Source organism: Protopterus annectens, chromosome 2.part1, assembly GCF_019279795.1.
Source record: "Protopterus annectens isolate FY-2018-M chromosome 2.part1, PAN1.0, whole genome shotgun sequence".
Lineage (NCBI taxonomy): Eukaryota > Metazoa > Chordata > Ceratodontiformes > Protopteridae > Protopterus > Protopterus annectens.
In genome coordinates this window covers 75125861-75140896 of record NC_056729.1, presented here as the reverse complement: position 1 = coordinate 75140896, position 15036 = coordinate 75125861, and the positions used below count along the sequence as shown (strand labels likewise).

Sequence of the window (15036 nt, the reverse complement as noted above, 5' to 3'; positions counted from 1 at the left end):
GAATGCTCCTCATTTTGGGTCTTAAAAAGTCCACATTCTTCAAACTTCCACATTAAAAGGATCTGTCACACATTTATTGTTTTTAACTGATAATCATGGTAAGTAGTTCTGAATCATATTAATTCATCATAAGAATTTTTTATAAGTATAAAGCAGCATACTGTAATCAACCTATGACATTCCTAGTTGAAGCTGTTAGTAAGCTGTAAGAAGGTTTTCCACATTTTGCCCATTTGTTTCACATTCTGAGAGGTAGTGTTCCTCATGTAGAAAATGGAAGGTTGATGGCTATGTCTCGGACTTATGATCCGGCAACCAGATGCAGTTGTTGGCTCTGGAGAGAACCAGAAAGCATTCCTCTCAACTGCCATTCTAACATGGGTCTAGTTTTCTTGTGTGTTGAGGTTGAGAGCTATGCTAGTAAGGATTTGGATCCAATAACATCAGATCCGGGGGATTTTGGAGCCACCTTTGGATCCTGGTCCCCCTCGAATCAGATGTACATGGCTGCTACCAGATCCGAGGGATTCGGCTGTTGTCCTTTCATCAGATCCTGGACCTTTGATTTCGACACGTCACCTTTTTGCACCAAATAGGGTCAGAAATGTGTTTTTCATCCAGCCACATTGGATCCTGGGATTCCACTATTGCCTGTTCATCTGTACTTGGGCCTCTGGATCCGGTGGGCAGGAAACCAATATTAAAAAAAAATAAATAAAAAAAATAAGGGGAGAGGATTGAAAAGTTTTAAAGTTGACTGTTATGGATCTGGAACTTGTTGGAGCCTAACTCAGCTCTGTTTTTTTTTTTCATAGAGGCTAGAGTCTCACCACTCTGATCATGTGGTGATTTGCCCCTTGTCCAGATAATCTTTTTGAGATCCTGAATCTTTGGATCCAATGGACTTCAATCGCAGAGTAAGACAAGTTCTAGAACTTATCTCTCCCTCCTTTCTCACTAGACTCTCTGGGAAGGATGTGGATGGAGAGAGATGGATGCATCACAGGACTGGGATCCAACGCTTGCGGGGCTACAGGGAGGAGTGGTCTGGTAACTCTCCAGGTCTCTTGTTTGGTGTGGATCCCTGCAAGATTCTACTATAAGTAGTATCAACTTCATCTATTAAGGCCTGTCTTACTCACTCCAGAATACACCTCCCCTCCGTAGTGAATATGTGTGATTCAAGAAATCTTAAGATTTTATTCTAGGACAAGATGACGCCCTGACCCACAAACTGGGAGTCTACAGATTTTTTCCAAAACAGACCTTTTTCAATGGTTTTGGAAAAGAGGCCTGAAAAACTTGTCGTAGAGTTATACACTCATCTTGGCCCACGAGAGTCTGGTAAATAAAAGAAAAGACAGTTGAGTTCAGACAGTTACTATCACAGTTTATATAATCTGCTTTTTCCTACCTCTTCGTCCTTAAGAAGTGTCTTTGATTTTCTACCAGGTCAAATGGAAGAAGCAGCATTCAACGTGCAAAGATTGCTAGGAAAACAAATCTTCCTAAAAGGTCCCACTGGACTATTTGTAATTGAAGACTTGGTGCTTCAAAGTACACTGGACTGGAGACCACTTTTGGTCTTAGTGTGTTGAGCAGGTGTTTTCCTCGCACTGTTTTCCATATGTTAGCAACTCACTTCGCCCTGCCGTTTTCTGAACAAGATCTGCTGCATGTGACCCTTAGTTCTTCAGGATGTCCGCTGTTACACAGAAGCAGGTGGACTATCCAGGGAGGACTTCTAGTTCTGGCTGTAAGACAGTTTAATCTATTTAGAGTGCTTCCTCCTTGGCCTATCCTCCGTCCCAGGATGCTCAGCAAAATTATAGCAGTGGTAAAAGTTCAATTGAATCTAAAAAAATTCTGGGTCCTTTTCACATCTAGATGATTAGTTACAATAAGCCCAGACATTAAAATTCATAGGAACAGTGTTCATCAGAATTTCTATGATAGTGTCTCTACCGCTTTTGAAAAGTACGGACTATTAAGAAGCAAGTCACCAAAATAATTTGCACTACCAAAAATTTTCCAACCCAACCCATACTGATCCTGCAAACATTGGGATGCCAGGTATGCAAATGACTCCTTTCATGCGGAATGCGGTTACAAGTAATATTACAAGGTTGTCTTTTCTTCTTCTGCGACCCAGGACCATGGTACTCACAAATGCTTCCCACATTTCCTGGGGAGATCTTTCTTATGCAGAAAACAGTGCAAGTGCTCCCAAAAAAGTCAACTTCCATATCAGTGTTTTGCTAATGAGACTGAAACCTCTGGCGTTGAAGGTATTCCAAGACTCTCCCAACAGTTGACATGTCAGTAGTTTGGTACATCAGCAAACTAGAGGACACCAAACTAATGCCCGATGTTAGAATTCCTAAGTGAGTGAGTGAATGACAATGGACGACGTCTTCCATCCACTCTGTAGTAGCATCCACATATTCCTGTCATAGCAGACTAACTGAGCAACTTCATTTTTAATACCTAACTAGTCGTCTCTCTACAGTAATGCGATGGAAATGATTGATCAGTCAGTAGGGCTAGCTTGGCTGTGACCTTTCTTGTATCCATCTTAAACAACAAGAGCAGAAACCACTTAAAACTGATTTCCACACTGGAGGAATTACCGAGACACACTCCACCCCACAATTACCCCCCCTTTACCCCAGTCTTCTGTGCACTTTCAAATGACTCCACAAATGTCCTTATTAATCAGCTAGGTAGAAGAACATGATAGTCGTCATTGGTTTTTACTGGCTTTATCAAATAGTCTTTCCTTTTTAAGTCGATGCCCCTTCTTCTGGCCTTTATCTGTGACAGCCACCTTGGATTCTAAATCCAGGTCCAACAGGCATGGTTCTCCCAGATATCTTGAATCTATACCTAATAGTACATTCTCCAATTCCCCTGTTCTTTACATACCTTTATCTTCCCGTTGATCTTTCATTAGGGAACTCTACAGAAAAAAATGGAGAAGGCTGTTTTATGGGGTAGACCAGAATCATACAAATCCCTTTCAGGTCCGACTCATTTGCTCCTTAGAATTTTAATGAGCCCTTTTTATGACAGTGCTAGTTCATCAGATTTTTAAAGTACAATTCATAGCAATCTTAATTTTTATGTAGAATTTCAAAATCCTTCCCTGGCATCCATAAAACTGTTAACAGCATTCTTACAAGGTAACCATTTGCTATGTATTCCATTGTACAGTTCCCATTACACCATGGGATTTAAATTTGACACTCTAATCCTTGATGTATTTTCCCTTTGTACCTGCATCTAGATGTGACCTAAAAAAACTGTTGTTCTTACATCTCTTCATGTTTCATTTTAAGAAGGACAGGGTCACATTGGGTAGAAACCTTTCTTTCCTACCTAAGCTGGTGCAAGAATTTTTTTAAGTAACATGGAATGCATGTTGCATTTACTCATTGTTCATAGACATTTACATTCATTACAACTAGGTCTGAGGTCCAGGAGAACTACAGCTTTTGTTCAGTTGTACTCAGAAATATCATTCCTTGGAATCCACCCAAGGGGTTCAGATAGCTGGGGATTCTGACCCATTAGTTGGGGATGAATTTCTCAGAAGTAAAGGCCAATGTCAGTGGTCTCTGGCTGACTAAATTTGTAGAGGATTGCATATTAGGAGCTGCCATTGAATCTCACACTGACACAAATATTCTCCAGGAGGGGCTGACAAAGGCAGACAACTGGTGTCAGAGTCATGGACTAAAACTAAATGCCAAGAAATGCATAATAGTGTCCTTTGGGAAGTCATCCATCCCTGGTAACTATCATATTGACAACACACCCCTTAGAGCTGACCCAGTAGTTGGGGACTTAAGGATACACATAGATAGTAGTCTAGTCTTTGATTATCATGTGTCTGCAATGGTGAGGAAATCATTCTGTGTCGCAGAACTTATAAAGAAAGGTATGGCATCTAAGTCCAAGGAAGTCATTGTTCCACTGTATTCAGCTCTCATCAGACCTGTCATTGAGTACACTCCCCCCTTTGGTATGCATCTAACCAAGCATATCTAACAACTGGAACATCCAAAGAGATTCCTCACTAAAAGAATACAGGGCATAAGTAATATGTCCTATGCAGACCACCTCAAGGCCCTATCCCTGTATTCTGTCTCCTACAGCCTTTTGAGGGGAGATCTATGCCTGGCTTACAGGGTATTGTCAGACCCCACTCTGATGTTCCTCCTGCATATCTACAAAACAAACAGTACCAGAATTACCCGTTCTAAAGACTTAAACCTTGCCTGTGATATAAGTATAGTACCTGCTGGAGAGATAGGAACCTATGAATAAAAATTGACAACATCAGATAAAGAAGTTATGTACTTACCATAATGTTCCATCTGTGATGTCCATTGTCGTTCATTCTCAACTCCCCACCCACCAACCCCCTTCCTTTTGTAATGCTTGACTTCTGCAGAAGTGAGAAGCTTCAAGGACACTACTGTCCCATTTGTTGAGCTCCAGATGTGGCATGTCTCTCCATATTTCCATTATTATTGATTCAGGGAAGAATGAGATTCCTTTTACTAAGATTAAATATGTCACTTATATTGAACTACGTTAATAGGGATTCCTTTATGGTTCCTGTCAAGCTGCAAACAAGATCTGAAGGATGTTAAGAGTGGTGCGTTATGGGTAGGGAAGGAGATCGAGAGTTTGTTAGAGGCCATGAGCTAGTGTAACAGTCAAGACCTATCTGAGGATCTGATCTGGACCCATTAGTTGAGGATGAATGAAAATGGACAACACAGATGGATTGTTATGGTAAGCACATAACTTCTTTTTTCTAGCTGAAATGAGCATAATTTGTTAGCCCTGCTTTATTTAGTGTTGTGTGCAGGTAAAATGCACTTATGACTCTGTGTAGTTCATGGTTCTTGACAGTTTCTCTTTTAAGTGTCTCAAAAAATCCACATGTTTAGCAAATCTCAGTAAATGTCAAACTTGTTAACTGTCTAATTTTCTGTTATTACTGTTTCCCTTACTTCCCAGTTGTTTAGGGCTAACCTAGCTCAGGATTCCCTCATTCAGCCAATTAGAGATATTCATTCCTATGTAATGACCCTCCGACATCAAAACTCCATCGTTATCGGTCTCTGAAGCCCAAACTTTTTCTTGGCCATATTTTACACCCACGTGAATGTTTTCCTACGGCAAGTAATGAATTTCCAACTGAAATAACGTACCAACCTGTATTTAAGAGAAACAAGCAAATTCTTTAGATAATATGAACATTAACTTATTTTGCTAAATATACAGTTCAGTTGCTTATACTTCATTTTTGTGTGTGCAGGCCCGTACCTCTCAACTGTTGGATTTTTGCCTTATATTTTTGGTCTGTTCTTCATAAAATTTGTGGTTTTATGGCAAATCACTGAGGATTAAAGTCACTGAATAATGGCATACATTTGAGTTTCAGGCTTCATATCCTTCGTAAAAATGCATGCCAATACAAATCCTGTTATTCTAGCAGTCTTCTAAGTTTATAAGAGCAATATTTAAAATCTGTCCCTATTTTTGGGCCTTTGTTCATTCTTATTTTAGACATTGTCCAAATTTCATGTGCTAAGAGGATGAGAGCTATATGTGCAGCATTTAATATAGCAATCCCACTACATCCTCTTTCTAATAGTGAACTAACTTTAAAGTTGAGTATATGAAGACTTGTTGAACAAGAAACCATGTTTTGTAGTACTTAAATGTTTTTTTCATGTACATTTGATTACAGTTTAAACTTGTCCTTGTATTTGAACAGGTAGGAATACAGTTCATTGTATGCTGTGTTCACTGTTCTCATTCTGGATTTCGCATCTATTCAGTTATCTCTGTCAAATTCCTTGAATTCTCCTGGACTACTTTTGCTAGTTTCATTGGGAATATCTGTTGATGTTTGTGAAGTATCTTTTCATTTATCTTTGTTTTGGCTGGAAGAGCTCTCACTGCTTCCATTGCCTTCCATTTCTTTTTGTTTTTTTTTTCCCTAACTCCTCATATTCTTGCTGTTTTCTGTGTATGTTTTAGTTCACACAGGGTAAACAGACAAGACAAAAGAACCTAAAAATAAGTTGCACATCTGTTTTTCTTTGTTCAGAGTGTTAAGGCATTTCTTGTAGCAGCTGTCTGAATAGAAAAAAACATTGTCTACAAAGCTTGTCTCATTTATTTTCAGATTGGATCATTTTCCCTGTAGTTTGGACCGAATTTCTACTGTTAATTGGTGTGAATGCAGTTTTATGAGGACAGGTCTAAGTTGTGCCCTTGGTATATTTACTCTGTGTTCTCAGTTTTTCTTTTTCAGGGGGATCACAGTCTGTCTTCTGTGGTACTGCTGTAAATCTTAAAGATTTTTTTTTATCTCTGCCTTCCAGTTTAGTTAACCTTATGGTTCAGTTAGTCATGTTTTGGATATTGCTTTGCCACTTTTTCTTTAATTTTCCTCTTGGATGTTTGCATGGAATTGAGATCCTGTGAAAGCCTGGCTAGAGACTCTACAATCTGCTGTGTCTTTATCATTTAATACAATGTAATTAGTAAAGCCCCACTTATTCTGAATATGTTTGCTTATATTTGGTCAGTTTTTGGTTTCTAGGGAAGGTTTATTTTCTCTTTCTATAGACATCATGCAGACACCTCCCTCTGTTTCTCCACATCATCTAAGTCAGTTCATTTTTGCAGCAGTTTTTAAGCGTTTTCTTTTTTTTCCCTATAGTTTTCTTTCTGTTTGTCTTCTTAGAAGTCATATGCATGTTCTCAGTGGCAGCAGAATGTGAATACTTCAGAAGTTTTGGCATTTTAATTACATTTCTCTGTCCCACATCCCAAAGCTATGTTAGTTGTCTCTTGCTTGTCTAATCCCACATGGACTCAAAGCTGTTAATTTGTTAAACTTTCTACTTAGGCCGCACTAGTGACTGAGATTTAGAAGGGCAGATCCTACACACGAGTGTGATAGTTTTACGTAATCACAGATACAGTTTTTCACAAGGTCATGACAACCTTAGGAGAACTTTTTTGAGGTAAGCAGAATGTTACAGTGTGATATAAAGAACCTAGAGAGAGAGAATTATGAGTAAATAATTCCAGTAGAAACAAAGCTGTGATAAATTGGTAGCCATCACTTCAGTCCTGTGTATGGATGTGTGTATATAAACATTCATACAGGCACAAAATCGATCATTTAGAAAAATTAATCATTTTACAAATGGAAGTGGAAAAAATTGGTGTTTTGTTAAAATGTACCATATTTGTCTGTAATTTAACTGATTGAAGTAGCCATGTATACACGGGGCACTTAAACTTCGTGGGGTACCTAAGAAAAGTTGCTAAATTTATTTTCGATTGCCTGAAATACTTGGACTTCTGGTGTATGAATTTCTGCATGAGTGAATGTCACTTTCTTATTGGGTGTATTTCTAAACTTTTTAGCTTGTTTTGAAAGTATTTTCTTTATCAAGCATTTACATATGCCAGAAATGCCATATAGTTTGAGGGTGTTAACATTCCTTTTGGAAGACCAGCTGGCATGAATTTATCTTTCTCGCCCACGATTCTTGTACACAGTTGTAAGTTATGCAGGTGAATACAGTGCCAGCATATTTTTAAGTACATTTAAGAGATCAAATTCACTAAATATAATAATCAATCGTGAATTTAAGCACAATGGAAGGCTTGGTATTTTAGTTGTTAGAAGCCACTTCAGACATCTGGATTGTTCTAGGTATAATGAAAAGTAAAATAAAATGCTAGAGTGCCTTAAATTTACTTTCTTTTTTCAGACTGTCAAGCATATGTGGCCTTTCATATGTCAGTTCATAGAGAAATTGTTTAAGGAAACAATTGAACCTGCAGTCAGAGGGGCAAACAACCACCTGAGCACTTTCAGTTTTACAAAGATTGCTATGGGAAATCAGGTAAGTGTCTCTTAACTAGCATTATTTTAACATGTTTTTTGTTCTTTAGAATTCTCTGCATTATAAACCATTGATATATAATAAGACTACATGCTTTACAGCTATGTTCATGGAAGTAGTTAGTAGCACTGATTTTTCCTTTTATTCGTTTTCACAACATCTAAAGGTGTTAGACTAATACTTTTAGATGTGTGTGTTAAGAACATTTTACAAAGCTTTTTTTAGAAGTAATACTTTGTTATATGAAAAACAGAGCAAGTCTCCTGGTAAAGGAAACTTTGAGTTAATCAGATAAAGAGCACCAGTGTAATGTTATGTTAATGTCTTGTGAAGTATGATTGAGGCCCTGTGCCAGCTGCTGTTATTTCTCTACTGCTTTCAACTGAAAGCTTTACAACTGTCCAAATATGGTACAAGATTCAATGACCCTATGCTAACAAAGTGTGTATATGTCTTCTGAGTACACTTAACAGGATGGATTGTGTGATGTCACATGAAAAAATCGTACCAGTGTGACCTAGAATAGGTCCCATGTCTTATGTTGCAGACCTGTAAACAGATAACTGTTAATTCTGATTTCATATAGATTTTTTACTTTTAGGGAGCCATCAGAGATTTTGTGCCTGACATTTTGTTGTGAACTGTCTGCTCTCTCATTACTTTATTCCTTTTATGGTGCTTACATTACTGATGAATGCTGTCTTTCCTGGCAAAAACAACTGAAGTTGTTTCAGTCTTACTTTGACCTCCCTTTTTATAGTCTGATGTATTTAAAACAGATGCATTTTATGTAGGTTAAGTTGGAACTTGACTTTATCATAAACATTTTTTTGTGTGTGTGTGTTAACCCTGTGAAGAAGCCATATTAATCTGTCCTCAAACTGTTAAAACTAATAAAGTCTGCTTGAGAGTTTTCACATGCTGACAATGCATAACTTAGGAGTGATATCTTTCTATAGAGTTATCAGCTTTTCCCCAAAGGAATGCAATTTGTTCTTCAAGGACAGAGAAGAAAGCACTTAACAGCTGAAAGAGCAGTACTTATAAATGTGTTATGTCACAGGTTGATACTGATCTGCAGTATTGACTTAAAATGGAAAAAAGGCAACCTGCTTAAACGTGTGTTTCGAAGGAAGCTGCATATGAAGTATGTCTGAGTGTTTATTGTGCAGAGGAGAGGAGGAATTTATTTATTTCGTTTGTTAACCAGGTAGTGTCCAACTGGCCCATGGGCCTGCTCTCACTGGAGTCCCGGGAAGAAAAGCTTCATATTATACAATACAAAACAATGCAATACATACAGTAGTGATTTATATACAAAGCAAATTGTGTTTTATATACAAAACCAAAACAAATTCAACAACAATGATAGAAGATGCAGTTGAGCAGAGAAATAATGAAAATTCAGCATAGAGTCAAATATCATATGTAGGTAACAGTTATGAGCAGTGTATGTTTGAAACATGTATATGTAGCTAAGGATGAATTTAATGGAGCAGAGATGGCAGGGTCTAGAAGAGAGGATAAATAATTCCAGGTAGAGTGAGGATGGTACTGGGGTTGCAGAAATAAATAGGGGTTGTGTGAAGTAGGTGAACCCAGTAGGGTATAAGAAAGGGCACGAGAAAGAAGTTAGCCTGGAGAGTGGCAAGAGCACAGCCAGTGATTAGCAAGGTGTTCCTTTAGAAGAAGTTTGAACTGATGGTGGTTAGGGATTTTTGCTATGGTGTCAGGAAGAGTATTCCAGAGTCTGGAAATTTTGTGTGAATAGAGTGAGTCGCTATGAAAGTTGTGGGAGTTGGAAACCTTTAGCAAATGTTTGTTAGAAGATCTGAGAGATCTGCGATTTATTATTGGACTGGACTAAGTTGGAAATGGAAGGGCATTTGCTAGGTTGATTTGACTATTTTGTGGGCTAAGGTTAGTTGATGTAGTGATAAAAGATTGGGGAGTTGAGCAGCGGTGAGATCTGTGTGGTTGGTTAGTAGCATACTTTGCAATCTTATTATAGCATGATTCTAGGCTGTTGAGGTCTGACTTTCATAAGTTTGTGAATATTAGGGAGCAATACAGGAGGGAGGATAGCAGGTGTGAGTGGGCTGTGGCGAGTCTTGCTTTTGGAGTTAGGAATGGTTTGGCTCTGTATAGGGTGCCTAGTTTGATGTGGACTTTCTTGATTGTAAGCCCAATATGTTTATCAATTTTTACACTGTCATCTATAGTAACACCTAAAAGTTTAGTGTGGCCAGTGTGTACTATTTTGATTCCATTTGCAGAGATGACAGAGTGGGAGATGGGAAGGTTTGAGTTTTTTATTACTGAAAACTATAATCTTTGTTTTGTTGGGGTTCAGAATGAGTTGTTGGGAGAGGTATTTTTTGATGTCCTGAAAAGCTGATTATGTTCTTAGTTGGAGTTCCTGGGTGAGGTGGCTGAACAGGTAAGTGTAACATTATCTGTGTAATGAACTATGAATGCTAGTTGAGTAGCAGAGCTGAGGCTGTTTGTAAGTATGATAAAGAGAAGTGGACCAAGTATAGAACCTTGGAGTACACTCATGGAGATGGGGAGTAGAGGGGAAAGTGAGTTTTCCCATTTTGTAGCCTGTTGATGATTGGAATGATAACTATGGAACCAAGTTAGAGCTGATGGACTGAGGCCATGGAAGGACAGTTTATTATGTAGTAGATGGTGGGATACGGTGTCAACGGCTTTGGACAGATCAAGATAGATGGATGAGACAAACTGGCCTTCGTTCATGTGATGATAAATAGTGTTAGTGAAGGTTAGTAGGGCAGTGCTGTAGTATTTTTTAGGTCTAAAGCCGTGTTGAGAACTGGAAAGTATATTATTGTTAAGCAGATAGTTAAAGAGTTGCTTGTGGATGCATTTTTCTAGAATTTTTCCCGGGGGGAGAGAGGATGGCTAAGGGGCAATAGATAGTTCTTTGGAGGGTCCACCTTTGTGGAGGGGTATGATGTGGAACATATTGTTCTGTAATGGAGCGATTAATCAAAATTGATATTGGGTAGGCAATTGATGGAGCAGCAAGTTTTAGAAATTCATGTGGAATTTATTAGAATGTTTTGATTGGTTGGATCTAAACCATTGATCTGGAGTCTGAAAAGCATGTCTGTTTTTTGTAACGTTATGTAGGTCAGGACTGAAAATAGTGGTGCCATTGAGTCAGTCAACCATTCACAGGGCTGGAGAATAATTGGACAGGTTACAAATTGTTTTTAATTGATCATTGTAGTAAGCTTCTAAACTATCAAATTATTCCATTTTTTTTAAAGATAGACAACTTGTGCTCTGCAGTTTATAGTTCATCAGTTCTTTTAAGATGACAGTTTGCAAACTGCTTTTTTCCCCTTAATATTTGGTATTCCCTAAAAGTTGACACCGGGGTCAGGTTCCCCATTCACCATCCTATGCTTTCTATGACATTCAGACTCAGAAAATGTGTTGTGTTTACAGTTTGGCCTGCTAGCTGAATTTTATGCTGGATAGTTGTATGTTCATCCATTTTATTAGTACCTGGAAACACTGAGTTGTGAAATAGAAAGAATCAAATTATTGCAGGCCACATCATTTTCCATTATTATGGAGATGGTTTTATATATTCTTTTTTTCAGCAATTTGTTTTTACCACTGGTTACTGTTTGTATGAAATGTGTGTTCTTACTATAACACATAGGTGTGTACTGCCTGAAAGCATTGCTTGTTATAGTTTGAATTAATAAATTACGCTGGTGTTCGTAAGCTTTGACTTTTGATTTTTAAGAGAGATTGTTCCCGGGTTTCTGGCACCCAAAAGAGGTGGTATGAGCTTCTTCAAATGGAATCTCCTAAAGTGTCTTGTGTCCCTCATGTTTTGGAAGCTGTTTTGGACACCTTTACTGCTATTGCTTGTTCTTGATTCTCAGACTATAGCCCTAAGAAACTTGATGGGTTTTTAAAGTGCCTGAGGATTGTAAATATTTGTATAAATGGCCTTCTGCTGATCCTTCACTGGTTTCATTCTTCTCTGATAAACCTAAGTTGTTGCCATCTACTAAGCTTATCCCTTCAGATAAGAATAGTTGAGCCATGGCATGGTTGGGTAATAAAGTATGTACTGCTGCCACCTTGTCCTTCAGGGCTATTAATTATTTGACCCACATGACCAGGTATGTGCAGACTGTTCTTTCTCAAGTAATTAAGGTGGTGTCTGATCTTCCTGATTCTGATGGGAAGGATTCTGCTCTTTCCCTGCTTGGGTCCACTTCTCTTGTTGCCCATCACTCGATAAAATGCAGCTATGGTGCAGCTGATGCCTCTTCTAGGGCTGCTATCTTTGGTTCTGTGATGAGGTGTTATTCTTGGCTATGTCTTCAGGCTTTATCTAATGATATTAAAGCCAAGCTTTTGGATGCCTCTCTAGATAACAAAAATCTCTTTGGGACAGCTGCTGCTAACCTATTTAAGTCCCTCCAAGGTAAGGGTAAAGCCTTGCAGGAATTCAAGCATATTTTTGATTCTCCTGTTCCAAAATTCCAGAGAAATTACACTTCTAAGTCTGCCTTTGTTCGCAGATGGACTCACACTCCTCTTAAAGGTAAGAAGGGGGTACTAAGTGTATTCCTCCTGCTAAGTTCACCCAAACTCCTTTTCTCAGAAGCTTTCTTTTCAGGACAAGCCTATCTGTGTTTGACTTTTAGCCTTCCCTACCACTCACCCAGGTCCTCTTATGTCTCCACATTTCTCTATCTCCATAGGATCACCTCAGACATTTGGGTGCTTGTGATGATGTGAGGTAATGCCAACATAGCTAGCTGGAGTTTTGTAAATAATTATATGTCATTTTGTATATTTGTACAGATGCTTGTGTTGAAAAAAAATGTATTTGTAAAGCTGCTTGTGTTAAAATTATACCAACAGTGGGTCCTGCTGGACATAAAAGAAGTACACCTGTATGTCAGACTGTATTGTAACTGTTGAAATGAATATGTTGTAATAGAGGTTACTGGATGAGAACAGGTAAATCTCAGTCCAGCTAACTTTGAAAAATAAACGGAGTAAAAGCCTGGAAAAACCACCACGATGAGAATCACTTCCTCCTTTAATAGAAACAAACAGGTAAACAAATAAAATTCAAGAGCTCTAGTAAAAGATGAGCGCTTTCAGCTCTTCAGTTCATCAGATCTAAAAATGAGCTCTATTCACTTGTTTAAAAATATAGTCCCATCCAATCAGACGTTTGTCATTTAGTGAAATCCTACTGAGTAGGTGCAACATACTTTTTAACATCTTAAAGCTCTAGCTACAAAAACCAGGCCTTCCTAACATTAAAATAAAGTCATGAAGAAAACTTTCAGAAAATTTTGAAGCATCTGTTTTTAAGCAGAGGCTTCAGTGGTACTATATTGTTTATACCTGGGTGTCTGTCTGCTCTAAGATTTATTATCCACTCAGTTTCTTGTATTTCTGTAAGATTTTTAAGGTCACCAACACAAAAATTGGGTACGATGTGATCCAAGACCATAAAAGTAAATGAGTGCATGGGAAAGTGTATAACGTGAGTAGCTAATGCATTGTTAGTATCAGCATTAGTGATATCTCGCAGATGTTGCATAATCCTAGCTTTAAACAACTGGTTAGTTTTACCTATGTAGAAAGCTGCACATTTCTTGTAGCTAGCTAGTTAAACTAAATCTCGGGAAAGGCAGGTAGAATATCCATTAAAATGGAAGTCTTGGCCAGAAATAGGATGTGAGAAGCAGTAGCTGGTGTTTATATAAGGGCAAGCTTTGCATTTGCCACATCTATATGTACCTTTCTTAGATGTCTGGAATCCAATTCTTTTTGAAACTCCAAACTCCATCTTTGAAGCATAGCATCCTTTTTAAGTTCTTTTTGTTCTTGTAAGTAAAACGTGGTTTCTCCCCTACTATCTCTTTAATTTTTTCATTCTCTGTCAAGACTGGCCAGTACTTGCGTATGATGTCACATACTGGTCGAGAGTCAGAACTATAGGTCAGCAGACAATTTAGAGTCTTATTGAGATCCACTGTCTCTCTCGAATTCCTTTTTGTTTGCCTCATCACATCTTTTTTCCTGAACGAAAGACATCCATTTGTTTTCCTAATATTCTCCAGCTTATCTGCTCTCATAACAATTTCTCGTTCCAAATAGCCTCTACCCTGTAAGAAGCCCTGTATCTGCTCAGTTTCTTGTGTTAAATCACAGTCTCTTGTGCAGAGCGTAGAAGTTCTAATGATCTGATTTTCTAGGATATTTTTGAAAATGTGATGAGGGTGCATGCTATTTCTATGTAGGTAATGGTTCTTCCATTTCTCTTTGCGATAAATGCAGGTGTTTATACCCAAGTCCACATCATAGTTGAGTCGTACATCCAAGAAATCAATTTCTTTACTTGAATAATTAAGAGGTTCACTCTTAGATGTGATGAGGCAAACAAAAAGGAATTTGAGAGAGACAGCGGATCTCAATAAGACTCTAAATTTTCTGCTGACCTATAGTTCTGACTCTCGACTAGTATGTGACATCATACACAAGTACTGGCCAATCTTGACACAGAATGGAAAAATTAAAGAGATAGTAGGGGAGAAACCACGTTTTACTTACAAGAACAAAAAGAACTTAAAAAGGATGCTATGCTTCAAAGATGGAGTTTCAAAATTAATTGGATTCCAGACATCTAAGAAAGGTACATATAGATGTGGCAAATGCAAAGCTTGCCCTTGTATAAACACCAGCCACTGCTTCTCACATCTATTTCTGGCCAAGACTTCCATTTTAATGGATATGCTACCTGCCTTTCCCGAGATTTAGTTTATCTAGCTAGCTACAAGAAATGTGTAGCGTTCTATGTAGGTAAAACTAACCAGTTGTTTAAAGCTAGGATTATGCAACATCTGCGAGATATCACTAAAGCTGATACCAACAATGCATTAGCCACTCACGTTATACAGTTTCCCACGCACTCATTTACTTTTATGGTCTTGGATCACATCGTACCCAATTTTCGTGGAGGTGACCTTAAAAATCTTACAGAAATACAAGAAACTGAGTGGATAATAAATCT

At 38.1% G+C, this 15036-nt stretch overlaps 1 protein-coding gene across 1 annotated transcript in view; it reads left to right on the top strand.

Moving 5' to 3' along the window:
- Positions 1–15036, top strand: part of LOC122794826 (extended synaptotagmin-2-like) — a 443380-nt gene that overhangs the window by 138013 nt on the left and 290331 nt on the right. Inside the window, exon 2 of the mRNA XM_044063431.1 lies at positions 7815–7949. Coding sequence (XP_043919366.1) covers positions 7827–7949 — 123 coding nt within the window. The 5' untranslated portion in view covers positions 7815–7826. The remainder of the gene's footprint in view (positions 1–7814; positions 7950–15036) is intronic.